Consider the following 13,661-nt stretch of genomic DNA (forward strand, 5'->3'; position numbering starts at 1 on the left):
CTGCCCAGGCACAAGCAATCTTTGTATTTCAGCTTCCAGAGTGCTTGGAAGTACAGGCCTGTGCTACCAACCTGGCTAAACCATTCTGTTCTTACCTCTCTAGTGCAGAGAGAAATTTAGAACTTTGACTTTTAAGTGTTACACTTTTTCTTCTGCATATGTTTTGTTGTTGTTTTTCAAGACAGGGTTTCTCTGTGCAGCCCTGGCTGTTCTGGAATGTGCTCTGTAGACCAGGCTGGCCTCAAACTTAGAGATCTGCCTGCCTCTGTCTCCTGATTGCTGGGATTAGAGGTGTGTGCCACCATTACCCAGCTTTGTATATATTTTGATTAATATAATAGCATAACTGGTAAATAATCAAAATGTGAAGCCAGGCCGGTACTGATGGCACACGCCTTTAATCTCAGTACTCAGAAAGCAGAGACAGGTGGGCTTCTGTGAGTTTGAGGCCAGCCTGGTCTACTTAGTGAGTTCCAGGCCAATAAGAACTACATTGTGAACCTCTTTCTCAAACAAACAAACAAACAAAAACTATGAAAAAAGCAAAACAAAAAATTTGGCATGAATTCATAATTTTTTCTGGAGGTTACATGATCAGAAAAGTTGTTATCAGTAGCAAAGTATTCTGCTACTGCTTCTGTCTCAACCTTATGGTCAATCCTGATCTAAAAATGCACACCCAGGTGGTGAAAGCAAACTATTTCAAGCCACTATATTTGATATTCCATTGACCTTTCAAACATGTTAATCACACACAAAAGTGTGTCAAATGATTGCAAGTAACATTTATTTCTTAAAATCACATGACGAGGTAGATACGTACCAAACTATTCAGTGCACATATAAGGGTTTAGTAAACCTGGAGATTTTGTGTAGGTGTGTGTGGTGGTCACCATGATTCTGTCTATCCACTCAAAGGCTGCAAACAATTCAATGGGAAAGGTAAAGCCATGTACAGTCTTAGAAAGGTTCTCTGTCCTGAAATGAACACTTGACATACCAAAAACCTTCTGGAAGTAGCTTTAATTATAGATTACAAATTAAGGTATGAAATCATGCACTTTGTAGCTATCTTTGAATGAATGTCTTTACTCAAAGGTAGGTGGAAGATGTGTAATTTATGGTTCTTACAATGTCCATCTAAGTACAAACTACTTAGTGTGTGAGCCAAGAGCCACATGAAAATGTAGTGCTGCTGTTCCCAAGTTTACAACAGGGCACGAAACAAGCATGGAGCCTATATAATCCTCAGCCCTGTAACGCCAGCCCTGGATTCATGTGTTTCATAGGCTTCTATAGAGAGACTTTAGTTTCTCATCTCTGTTCCCTGAGCACCTAGTACTGGACTAGGCATATAGTAGGGTTCAAATCCATGTTCAATGAAAGAGAGAGCCCGAATTTATGTTCAAAATCAGTAAATACCCAGATGAAGACAGCCTGCTATTTAAAAACAAATAAAACAACCCCCCCCCACAAACAAAACCAACCAAAACAAACAAAAAACCCAACAACCACCACCTGTTACTGCCTCTGGGGCTCATTAATTTTGAAATTACATTCTGCTTCATGAGAACTTGAGGCCACACATATGAGGTTCATTTGATTCATTCAAAGATATTTATTGAACAACTACTCTGCCAGATCCTCTCCCAGGCACCATGGATACAAGAATAAAGATAGCCCTGCCCTCAAGGAGCGCACAGTCTAGCCAAAGGACCAATAGCACCTTAGACCCTGTGAGAAAGTGTTCTGGTTGACAGCTTATTAACTAGAATAAATCAAGTTTGCCAAAAATACAAACCTAATGTTTGGGGGAAAAAAAAAGCAGTTTGGAGATGAAAAATGCAGTCAAATTTGGAAGAAAATTCAAGTATCTATTCTTTAGTGTGAAAGCCATGAAATCTATGAGCCAGAGCCTTGGGAAAGCTACAGATTCGGCCTATCTTAAAGACTGTGACCAGATTTAAATCCTGAACATTATTACTCCTGGGGTGTCACTTATAGTGACGTTTATATACATACATTCAAAAGATATGTGCATTACGATGTGCTCCTTGGGGCTTTTGACTAACCCTCCTCTATCAGGTCATTCACAACTCAAAACAGCAGCATAAAGGCCACCTGGAGACTTTCCTGTGGGTGATCATTTCCATTACCATCTGAACGGGAGGGGTCTCTAGGATGTCCATGTTAGTGTGCTCGTACTGGACAGCGTCTTCTAGTGTGACCCTCAAGCACACATTTCAGTGGTTTCAAGGGCATCGCTACGGTCTTAGGCCTCCTGGAGTGTCCTTCCTTGTCTGCACTGTTCTGGTCCTAGAAGCGGGAAGGACCCCTGCAGATGCAGAGCTGGTGTTCATACTGTGCTTCGGGCCAATGCTAGGTTTTAATCCAGCAGCAGCTTTAGTTTATACATCTCTCACTTGGTTGCACTGGGAAAGTAGCCTCACCTTTAGCTGGGGGCTTCATTGTTCAGCTGGTGAGTAGAACACAGCCAGAGGAGCTGCCTCACTGTGTGCCCAGAGTTTGCCCGGTTACTTTTGTGGGCAACGACCAGGACCGGTTAACTCATGTCACAGCCCATAACTTGAAGACAGCACAGAATAGAAGCCTGTTAGAAACAGGCCTGTTGATGGAACGCGTTACTTCGCAATACATTTTTTTAAAGCTAACAATGAGGCAAATAATTACGTAGTTGTGAGAATCACTTGCTAAGAGATATCCCTCACATTTCTTATAGCCCTTTGTGTTCTATGAAAAGTTCTACAGGTATCAGAGCTCATGGGGTATTTGCAATAACACATCATGAATGTAACTTCATCATGATAAGACAAATTAGACTGCGCATGCTGTGGAAGAAGGCAGGGAGGTAGACTACCATACCTAAGGAGACTTGCATCAAAGTGAAGTACAAATTTAAAACGTTGGCGCTGAAGAGCTGCGCATTAGTTATCCAGACAGAATTCATATATATGGATTCCTTCACGCCCAACAGGTGTTACTGAGTGAACCTATACAGCACCCAAGGACCACTGGTCCCTGAATGAGGAGGATTATCACCAGGAAGTTACTAGGCCGTATCTCCTGCTTTTATAAAAGCCAAACAAAAGCCTGGCATGGTGGTGCATGCCTTTAATCTCAGCACTTGGGAGGCAAAAGCAGAGGGAACTCTGAGTTGGGAGCCAGCCTGGTCTACAAAGTGAGTTTCAAGATAGTCAGGTCTACACAGAGAAACCTTATCTCGAAAAAAAAATAAAATAAAATAAAATAAAAGCCAAGTGTAACAGACACAGTGCTGCATACCCCAACATGAGACATGCCAGTCTTCTAAGAGATTCTTGGGGTGCTTCCCCTATACTCAGCTAGAACAACCACCTTCAAGATTCTATTCGGTGACCTGGTCCTAGGTACAAGCGGAAGGGACATGACATTTCTCTCTTCTTTGCGTTGTTTCCTTAAAATTTTTGTTGTGGCTTCTTAGGGATACAATAGGGAGAAATAATAAAATATACTTATGATTTGGGCTTGGAGAAAAAAGACAACGCTTAAAAAAAAAAGAGTCTCACTGTATAACTCTGGCTAGCCTGGAACCTTAGTATGTAGACCAGACTGACCTCTGCCTCGCCAGTGGTGGGATTAAAGGTGTCATCGTCCCCCGCCCCCAGCTGTGGTCACTTCACTGGTATTTTACCTGCATGTACGTCTGGGGGAGGTGACAAGTCCTGGAACTGGAGTTACAGACAGTTGGGAGCTGGTGATTGAACCTGGGTCCTCTGGAAGACTGCTCTTCCTCTCAACTGCTGAGCCATCTCTCCAGCCCCATGATCACACATTTTTTTTAAAAACAAGTCTCTTATTTTAGCCCTTCACTTCCTGATTGAAAATAAGCAACTACTGTATATTTGATGCACCTAAGTCATTCAGCATAGCATTCCCACTAATTGATGTTCTGAAGGAAGCTTTTGGCTAGCATGACTGACTTACCAAGATTTACCAATAGTAATAACTTCATTATCAATTATAATATACTTCTACCAATTATAATAAAAGTGACTTAATAAAACAGTAAAAAATACCAGATTTTTAGACTGTTAAAATGGGACCTTAAGATGGTAATATGTAACTTTTTCCAGTAGTATAAGTTTTCTGAGGCCCTTTAATTTTTGGTTAATACTGCCTGCTATTTTCTTGACCCTGACTCTACCTCGAAGAGCAACGGTTCCCTGCTAAGTCTGCCGGCTCTTCTCAGGTCTCATCTATGTAGCTTTGCTTTCACACAAGGCTGACTATCATCTATATTTTTTTCAAAATCACGGGTGCTTGCCCTGCTTAGTTTTTCGCTTAGGACTGGCCCACATGTATGCCGGGGGTTAGGATCTTCAGTCTCATGGAAACATCAGCGTCTGAAATGTTTTTATACAGTACTGAAAGGGAATGAGGCCAGCCTTGTAATAAAAATTTGCAGAAGATACCGAGCACATAAACTAACAGACCAGTGTAGCTCATCCTTCATGAATTTAGGGGCAGAATGGTAGAGGAGTGAGTACAGACTTAGCAATAGAATAAACAGGCAAACCTGGGTCTGAATCCAGAGCTGCCTCCCACTGCCAACTGCGGCTTCAGGCAGGTCACTTCGTTTTCCTGACCCACTGCTGTCTTCAACATGATTGGAGGCTCAGTCCACCCACCTTGTAAAGGTGTCTATAGGGCCAGTGGTAAAGCAGACACACACATTCTTTAACACACAGTAGGTATTCAAAAACAGTGATTGAAGAATCCCTGGCTTGACTTAGGTGACATGTGGGTATAATGTCTGACACAGAACTCTTTCCAAACTGTTAACAATTATGATCTTCTTTTGAATGTCAACTTCATCTTTATACTTAATGGTTTTTAATTGTGATAGTTTTGATTGTAATATTTTCCTCCTAAACTATTTTCTTTGGGAAAAAAATTTTGTTTTTCAAACCTATGGAAGCAAGCCTATGATTTTCACTGTGCTTTGTTATTTTTTCAATGACTATAAAACTTCCAGCTTTTCCAACATCTATGATAAGAAGATCTAATTTTTAAAGACTGTCCTGGAGCTAATACTGTTCTCAGTGAGACACAAGCTCTTACAGTTGCGGGAATAATGGGCACTAGAAAAAAACTGTATTTATTCATGTATTTGGGCTACTTAAACATTTCTGTAAGTATTAAAATACTTTTTTTTGCTATGGATAAAACTCTCAGCATCTACCTACATGCCTGTCTTTCCCAATCTGATCATCTTATTCACAATAATATAACCTAAAGACAAAATGCCCATAATCACTGATGTTTTTAACGGCCTGCATAATACAGTAGAAACTGCCCTGAGCAAGGAATTGAGACTTGAATTTTAGCCCTGGCTTTACCACTAACTTTGTATGACCTTAGGCAAATCATTTAACTTCTTTCATTTGTTCAACAATAAAATAAATACCACTTCGAGTTATCTGCTCCTCTAAAATTGCTCTTGTTGATTTATTATTATTACTGTTTAAAGAGCTGAAATAGCTTGTGGGAACTGTGTTAAGCACCAAATGGATACAGAAACACCTACTGCAATTTCAGGCTGTGTTTTCAAACTATGACCTGGAGGCCACCTGGATACAGATGATTTAAGGTTCTGTTTATTACAAACGGAGTCCTTTCCCTGCCTAAATCGGTCTTCGAAGGTCAGTCAGGTCAGGCCCAGAGTCCTGCATTCTTCACAAATCCTTCAAGGATTATACTGCATCCTAACATTTGAGAAACACTGGCCTAAAGGGCATGTGACCAAAGAGAGCAAGGCTACTTGCCTGGCTTAAATTATGACAGCTTCAAGCATATCTCAACACAGTGCCAATCAATGCAGCAGAGACCGGAAGGATGTTGCCCATTCAAGAAGGGCGAGCCTTGTGTTCACACCTTGCCTGATACTTTCCATAACCAAACACAAGACAGAAGTGCTACTCAAGTCACTGACTGTCGGGTTATGACAACAGCTTAAAGAGGACTGCAGCTCCTTTTTCACTAACGGGGAGAGCTGAGTTTATGACAACCACTTAGAGGACTACAGCTCCCTTTTCACTAACGGGGAGAGCTGAGTTTATGCTCTCGGGCTGAAGGAACAAACAATACAATCTTTGAGTTCCCTCCCACCCCACCACTGTGAACAGCTCATCTGTGTGATTCAAAGAGTCACAGCCAATCTAAGCCACGTTAATCTTCTCACTCTACGGCCAGACACTGCACCAACCTAATGAACAGATCTTCTGTACAACAGAAGTGACCAAGCTTATTCCTTTTCCTTTCCTTTCCAATGCTACTGACAGGAACAAAATATCAAATAAAGACACATGCTGGAGATTTTAAATTCATACAAGTAAAATAAATTACAAAGAAGTTGTAATATTTTTCTAGAATTTCACAACAAAAATCTCACATGAGATAATGTGTAATTTTAACAGGAAATTTTAAAAAGGTATTTTGCTGCAAGAGTATCAGTTATGAGAATAATGCCATTATCTGTGCTCAGTATTTGACAGCGACTTTAAAGGCCAAGTGTACTGATAAATGAAGATGACTTTTCTTCTTTCAACAACTGGCGTGCCAACATCCAACTTCTGGGTTTTATTTAAGACTAGTGCCATGGGTTTTTCCTCATCCCAACCATGACTCTTGTCAAATGGTCGCAAAATTCATACCAAAATCAAAAAAGAGGAAGGGAGGCAGGGAGGAGTGGTGGAATGGGGGTGGGGGAGAGAACAAGAGCCACATGCAAAATGACCAAGAAAACCCAAGCTCAGTGGCACAGAGAGCAGGAGCAAAGGAATGCTGACAGATGATGCTGCATGGTCGAAACGGAGATGCCCAGATGATGCCGGATGGCCAAGTACTCAGGTCACATGTGTGTTCACCAACCCATAAGAACCAAGATCTTGACCCAAACTTATAAGATCTTCTAAAAAAGAAAATACTTCACCTAAATTGAAGTAATTCATAAGCCAAACACCAGAAGAGTTCCTTATTTGATGTAAGTTGTGCCTAAAACTTTGGCTGATACAAAGAGACCCGTCCACTAAGGCACCCTGAGGCAATCTGACAGTGTGTTGGAGAGAACTTTGTTGTCAGGACCACATCGTTATGAGAGTACAGAGAACGGATCACCCGCAGGGGACTGGCCTCTTTGGGTAAACAGTCAACAAGCTCACTGCACTGTTTGTCAAATCCCAACAAGCGAATCCCGTAGCCATGTGGGGAAGAGACCATCCGTCCATCAGGGCTGAAGCAAAGTTCTTTGATGTAGCCCCTGCCCACATTGGCTTCTTCGATGTAATGAGTCAGGCGCAGGGAACAGCGAGGTGAGACAGGTCGTACTGGAGCTCCTTCTTGGAATTCATAGACACAAGTCCACTGGAGGAGGAGAAGGACAAACCAAGGTTACAGATCCCCAAACACACTGCAGAGAGACTCTATTGCTGAGAAGCTCAACAGAGCCCACACCACAGGAGTGTTGCAAGAAATCAGTTAGATGAATATCGTCCTTCTCACCTAACTCTAGCTTTATCTTCATAAGCTAGAGGTAGTGTGTGCTACCATGCTTTAAGACCTGTTGCTCCCGAGGCTGGCTATGACTTCTGTAGTAATACATCCCTTTTTTTGAGGGCACCAACAGTCCAGGGCCCAGAGTACTTCTGTCCTCGGTGTGCTTCAAAGGTCTTTCTGCCTTCCTTCAGTTTGGTCTGTAGAGCCCGTGAGCTCCTTGCAGACTCCTGCCTACCACAGTGATGAGAGCCTAAGGTCTTTTCGTTGTTTGAGACAGGGTTTCTCTGTGTAGACTTGACTGTCCTAGAACTCACTCTGTAGACCAGGCTGGCCTCAAACTCACAGAGATCTGCCTGCCTCTGCCTTCTGAGTGCTGGGGTGATCCTAAGGTATTTTTAACTCTACCTCCAGGCATCAGTTTAGCCCCTTCCTTTCTCAGTTTCCCCTGGCTTTTAGAGAGACAGTTATGATAACGGTCTTACTAAACCCTACATTTAGTCAGCTTAGCTGAACAGCTTGGTGTAATGTGGACTGTATGGTTTTGTTTGTTTTTGTTCCCGTGATGGGGGCAAGATTAAAGGAGCTAGGCATGATGTCAGCTGATGATGGTCTTTAGGGCACTTCTCAGCTCACTACACCAAGGCAAGAGAGGAAGAAGAGACCGAAAGGGAGAAAGCCACAGAGCGAGAGGGAGAGGAGTTGAGAAGCAGGGTCTTTGCAGTGTGCCCTGAGGGCAGGGAAGGGCAATTTGTCCAGTGAGTCCTGCGGAGGAGAAGCACTGCAGCCCGTACCTCCTGATCATCAGTGTTGCTTGAGCACCGAAGAAGGGTGGCCCAGCCTTTGGGGTGCAGCTGCAAGGATGTGATGCAGTTTCCACGATCCCTCTCACCAGGAACTTCAGGGGTTAAGACTTCAAGACTATTTCGTGGTGAAACTCCTGAGATACAAAAAAATTAAAGATTTTGGATTTTTGTTACCCAGGGACTAAGGCAAAACCATGATTTCTGGCAATTACCTTCTTGCCTTCACCCCTTAATTTGCCCCTCATACTATACCACATGTGAAAACATGGTTTACCTCCTAACCCCAATATATGTGACTTTTGCAGCAGGACTAACCAGTGATCTAAGGCATGAAAACTGAGTGGGGTCTTTTTTCATTGGACCTGTATCTCAAAAGACCCTTTATTTAAGAACTGATTTCATGTGCATGGAAGGAATCTAGAAAATTAAGGTCACAATTCTCAACTCAGGGCACTTACTGGTCTATAGACCAAAGAAGGAAATATTTGGAATCCAGGACTTATGGCCCCTAAGGACAGTCAGATGCTCCTTTATACTGGGATTAAGACACTCATCCAAAGTTGAAATATTTAGGTTGTAATGCATTCAATATAGCCAACCCACGGGACAGCACAGCTCTGTGACAGCTTGGTGTACAGTATTGGCTGTTGATTCTCATAACAGTGTAATGAACTGCAAGATACCCCATTACTTTCCAGAACCATGAGAAAAAGTAATGCATATAGCTAGCTGGGGAAAGATCAAAATTCAAAATGTGAAGTTTGGTTTCTGTTGAATGCATGCCACTTTATACCACCGTGAAACTGGAAAAACTTTAAGTTGAACAACCGCAAGTCTCTACCCATACGATAAAGAGATATAAAACAAGGGTGGGAGCTATCTTCCTGGTGACTCTACTATAAGCCGGGTCATTTCCTTCAGCTCAGTTCCTAGTATGCCGCTGTTGATAAGTAGAATGTAAGAAACCATTTTCACAGATGGCATAAGAAAGCAACCTAGAAATTTTGAATGAAGAGAAAAAAACTTCATTGTTGCTGCTGCTGCTGCTGTTTCTTAAGACAGGGTCTCACATAGCCTAGGCTGGTTTAGACTTCTCTGTAAACAAGGCTGATACTCCTGCCTCTCTCAAGTGCTGGATTACAGGCTGTGCCACCAGTCCTACCTCTGCATATATACTGATTTCATTTTCATGGCATCCTTGTTTGGAATCTACATTTCTTAAATACAGTTCCCAACTACTTCATCTTCAAACTAGACCAAATTAAGGTTGGGCCAGGGCAATAAAACCAATGCTTCTGTCAGAGGTTAAAGCACAAGATGGTTGGCCTTTCAAATGATGACTGGAAGGACAAGACGGGCCGGATCTTTCCTGGTCTTTGTCTTTATGGACTAAAACTAAGCCAAAGAAAGCTATTTGCTGGAGACCATTGCTGTAAGGTGGTAAACCCACTTTTTAACACACCTTCTCGTTGAGAGGCTCGGGACACGTGTTTCTCAGATGAGTTAGCATCACTGTGATGACAAGGTGAACCAGAAACTCTAGAACCAGAAGAACTTGATGAAGTGGTCAAATCTTGAAAAGAAAACCGAACAATAAACCTAGCATAACTCTTGTAGAATCTCTTAATTTTTTAATTATCTATTTGAACTTTTAGAATTCACCCAAAATGACCAACAAAATCTCATGACTATACCTAAGATGAGACAGAACAGCTCTTGGTTCTGTTTCAGGTCTACATTCTTTTGAAAACCTTTTCTAGGTTTTCACACATCACAAAAGATGTGTGAAACAGACAAGCATGCAAACATCTTCGCTTCTCTAACATTTCTAAAACAGAAGAAAAAAATTAAAACCTGTAGGACAATGAGTACCAGATCCCTGGGCGTTACTTTACTTTACATGGCTACACTTCACCCTGCATCTCTGGCAGCTGCGCACTTCTGGAGAGTCCTTGACAGCCTGACTCCCTGTGACATTTACAACTAGAATCACCTTTAAGAGACCGAACAGCTTTTTGGTTTTTCAGTCAAAAATGGACAACTTGAGAGGCGTCATTCACACACCGCTAGTCCTAGTACTCGGGAAGCAGAGGCAGGTAGATTTCTGAGTTTAAGGCCAGCCTGGTCTACATATTAAGTTCCAGGACAGCCACAGCCACACAGAGAAACCGTCTCAAACCTTTAAAAAAGTGGCCAACTACATCTTCTCATTAAGTTGATTATCAATGTTTAATTTTTTTAGAGGGCAATTTTGAACCTAAAAAGCATTAGACTTCAATAACTGTTAAATTTTGTAAGTTCGTAAAAGTTAAAAATTTCAAATTAGAAATTTAATACAATTATACCTGCATTTTCCCAAAGGATTAAAAAAAAATTAAAAACCGCACGGCTACTTATTTCTTGTGTGTGCCACAGCATGAGTGGGGAGCGCAGAGGGCAACCTGTACAAGTTGGAGCTCTCAACTGTGTGGTTCCAGAGGTGGAACTCAGGTTGCCAGGCTTGGCGGCCAGTGCATTAACCCAAAAGGAAATTTCAGAAGTAGCCTGTGAACACAGGAGAAACAATCGAACCATTTGAAGCTGATTTTTAACCAAAGATCTTTTCACTTTGGGTTCTGATTTATAAACAGTCCTAATAATGAGTATGACTCTAGGCCAGTCTTTTCATTCCCAGATGCAGATGCAATATGATGCCTGTCAGATAATATTGATATAATATAGCATTTAAGGTTTTATGAGCCCCAGCTTCATTTAAGTTTACTGAAATCAGCAATGAAAAAAGAACAAGGCTTTTGCAAGAGGATGCTCCAAAATGGATCAGCCTGTGAGTGGACATGGAAGTGTAGGATAGATAAGACCTAGAACTCTTTTCTTTTCTTTTGAGACAGGGTTTCTCTGTGTAGCTTTTGGAGCCTGTCCTGGAACCCACCTTGTAGACCAGGCTGGCCTCGAACTCACAGAGATCCACCTGCCTCTGCCTCCTCGGTGTTGGGATTAAAGGCGTGCGCCACTACTGCCCGGCGACCTAGAACTCTTGAAGTGACTATAACTCAACATCCTAAAACAGGTACCACGGGCTATCACTAAGTTCAAGGCAGGGATGGTGATTCTCTGGCGAGTAGAAATCAGACAGAAATTTGAGAGTTCAGAGTCTTTCTAGATTACAAGTTAGTGCTGTTGGAGGTAAACACAGATCATCGAATGTCCCTGGAAAGCCACGAGAAAGCTTCCTGAAGAACAGCTTTAACTTCCTTTCCTTTTCCCTGCTTGCACACGTACAACAGAAATCTCTGTGGCTCAGATTCTTCAGAAAATCTTACCTGAATTTGAAGTAGTTCTTCTTGCTCTCAAAATGGGATAGCTGCCTACTTCTAAAGACTTAGTTAAGTCTAGATCGTGCAAAATCAAGAGATATCCAGAGGATGTTGAGATCAACATTTTGGAACAATCTGGTGTTAATCTCATTCTCATGAGAAAACGTGTATGAAAGAATTTCTTATGTGGACACCCATCTTCTGTGCACCTAAGAAGAAATCAGACCAACAAACCTATTGTTACCACAGATATAATAATTTTAGTTCAGTCACCTTGCTTTGCTCTTCAAGCAGAACTGAGAACCGATGAACACTTCCCACACATACTTCATGCTGCTTTACTTACTACCCCATCTGAATCTCCCACCCTTCTTTGGAGATCATTTTCTGAGTGTATCCTCCACAGTTTTGAAGTACAACTTTGTTGAAGCAAACTCTCACGGACGCCTCTGACTCCCTCGAACAAAGGTTTCACTGAGTGTACAGCGTAAGGCTGCCAATGGCCCTCTATGAGCGTGAGGAAACTACCGCACTGTTGCTATCTGACCGACCGACCGTCTGCTACCAGCCTGGTACTTAGAGGATAGTTTTTCTCCACTTCCTTTGGCTGATCTTTTCGTCTTAGAATCCTGCAATTTTACTTTGACATATAAGAATTCAGATTTTTATTTTTCTTCATGGAGATTTATGAGTTTCTAAATCTTAACATTGCTCAAATATTCTGAAAATTTTAGTCATTATCAATATTGCCTCTCACCCATTTCTTCTATTCTTTTGCAGATCCTGATGTTTGGAACACTCACATTTGATGACTCTGTTTTTTCATCTTTCTTATTTCTCTCTTTCTTTATGTTGTGTTCTAAGTAACTTTTCAATTATCTACCATCTATCTAACCTATTCTTTTAAACTGTTTGTGGGGAAAAAATTGCCAGCACCTCTAGCAGATAGGTATGTACTCTACCAATGAGCCGCAACCCCAGCCTTTTTTTGCTTCTTTAGTTATATTTGGTTCTTTTTCAAGATCTGTCTGCCTAGTCTCTTTGATGTATTTTCATTCCTTTTTGAATTTCCGTTTCGGGTTATTGTGAAAATCATGAACCATATAACAGCAACAGAAAAGCATCTAAACTTTTTTTAATCAGAAGCTTATGTGGGGTGGGGCACGCTTGTGGAGGACACGCTGCAGGGGTCTGCCCTCGCCTTCACCATGTGCGTCTGTCCCAAGGATGAAACTCGGGCTGCGGGCTCGGTGGCAGGGGTCTTGACCCACGGAGCCACCTTGCCAGCCCATGAAACACACTGAGGATTTTAAAATGAAGAGCTGTGACTCACTACCCGGAGGCTGAACAGTATTAGTCCATTAAAAGGTCTCTTTCTGCTGTATCTTATTTTCGCTTCAAGCACTCAAGTCTCACATATATGAGAATACGGGTAACTAGTTCCTATGTTTTAGTCTCCCTATATTGTCTCTCTACCCTCTAAAATCTTCCTAGTTATGTTTCCTCTATGAGAAGTTTTTCTCAATCATCTGATTATCATTGGATGCCCGCTCATAGTGTAAGAGTAAGGGATTCCGGGAGGGGGGAGAACAAGGGAATCCGTGGCTGTTATGTAGAACTGAACTGTATTGCAAAATAAAAAAAAAAAAAAATAATAAATAATAAATATTTAAAAAGAAAAAAAAAAGAGTAAGGGATTCAAGCCACCGGGAACTCTGAGTACAGGGTAGGGTAAAGCCATTTCTGAGGAAGCTCTTAGTGCTTAGATCTTTGGGGGCAACAACTGAAAGAACTAAAAATGTCTGAGCTTAACATCCAGTGTGCATTACCACTTAATCACCTTGGTTTTGGCAAGGCACTGAAGCCTCCAGCTATTTCTGGCATCCTTCAATATGGCAATATTTTCTATATTACCCTCTTTACAGAAATAGAAACTTCTGGTAAAATGATGCACTGCCCATTAGGAGTGGTGGAGAGTAGAGTTTTAAGT

At 41.7% G+C, this 13,661-nt stretch overlaps 1 protein-coding gene across 2 annotated transcripts in view; it reads right to left on the reverse strand.

Moving 5' to 3' along the window:
• Window positions 1-1,594: 1,594 nt before the first annotated feature.
• Window positions 1,595-13,661, reverse strand: part of Dcaf10 (DDB1 and CUL4 associated factor 10) — a 45,340-nt gene continuing 33,273 nt past the window's right edge. For both annotated transcript variants that reach the window (XM_052715874.1, XM_052715873.1), the window contains 4 exons: window positions 11,678-11,880; window positions 9,820-9,930; window positions 8,346-8,491; window positions 1,595-7,422 (listed from right to left, as the gene is read on the reverse strand). In XM_052715874.1, the coding sequence (XP_052571834.1) occupies window positions 7,054-7,422; window positions 8,346-8,491; window positions 9,820-9,930; window positions 11,678-11,880 (829 nt within the window). In that variant the 3' untranslated portion in view covers window positions 1,595-7,053. The remainder of the gene's footprint in view (window positions 7,423-8,345; window positions 8,492-9,819; window positions 9,931-11,677; window positions 11,881-13,661) is intronic.

Source organism: Peromyscus californicus, unplaced genomic scaffold (genome assembly GCF_007827085.1).
Source record: "Peromyscus californicus insignis strain IS unplaced genomic scaffold, ASM782708v3 Scaffold_5__1_contigs__length_169319896, whole genome shotgun sequence".
NCBI classification, from domain to species: Eukaryota; Metazoa; Chordata; class Mammalia; order Rodentia; family Cricetidae; genus Peromyscus; species Peromyscus californicus.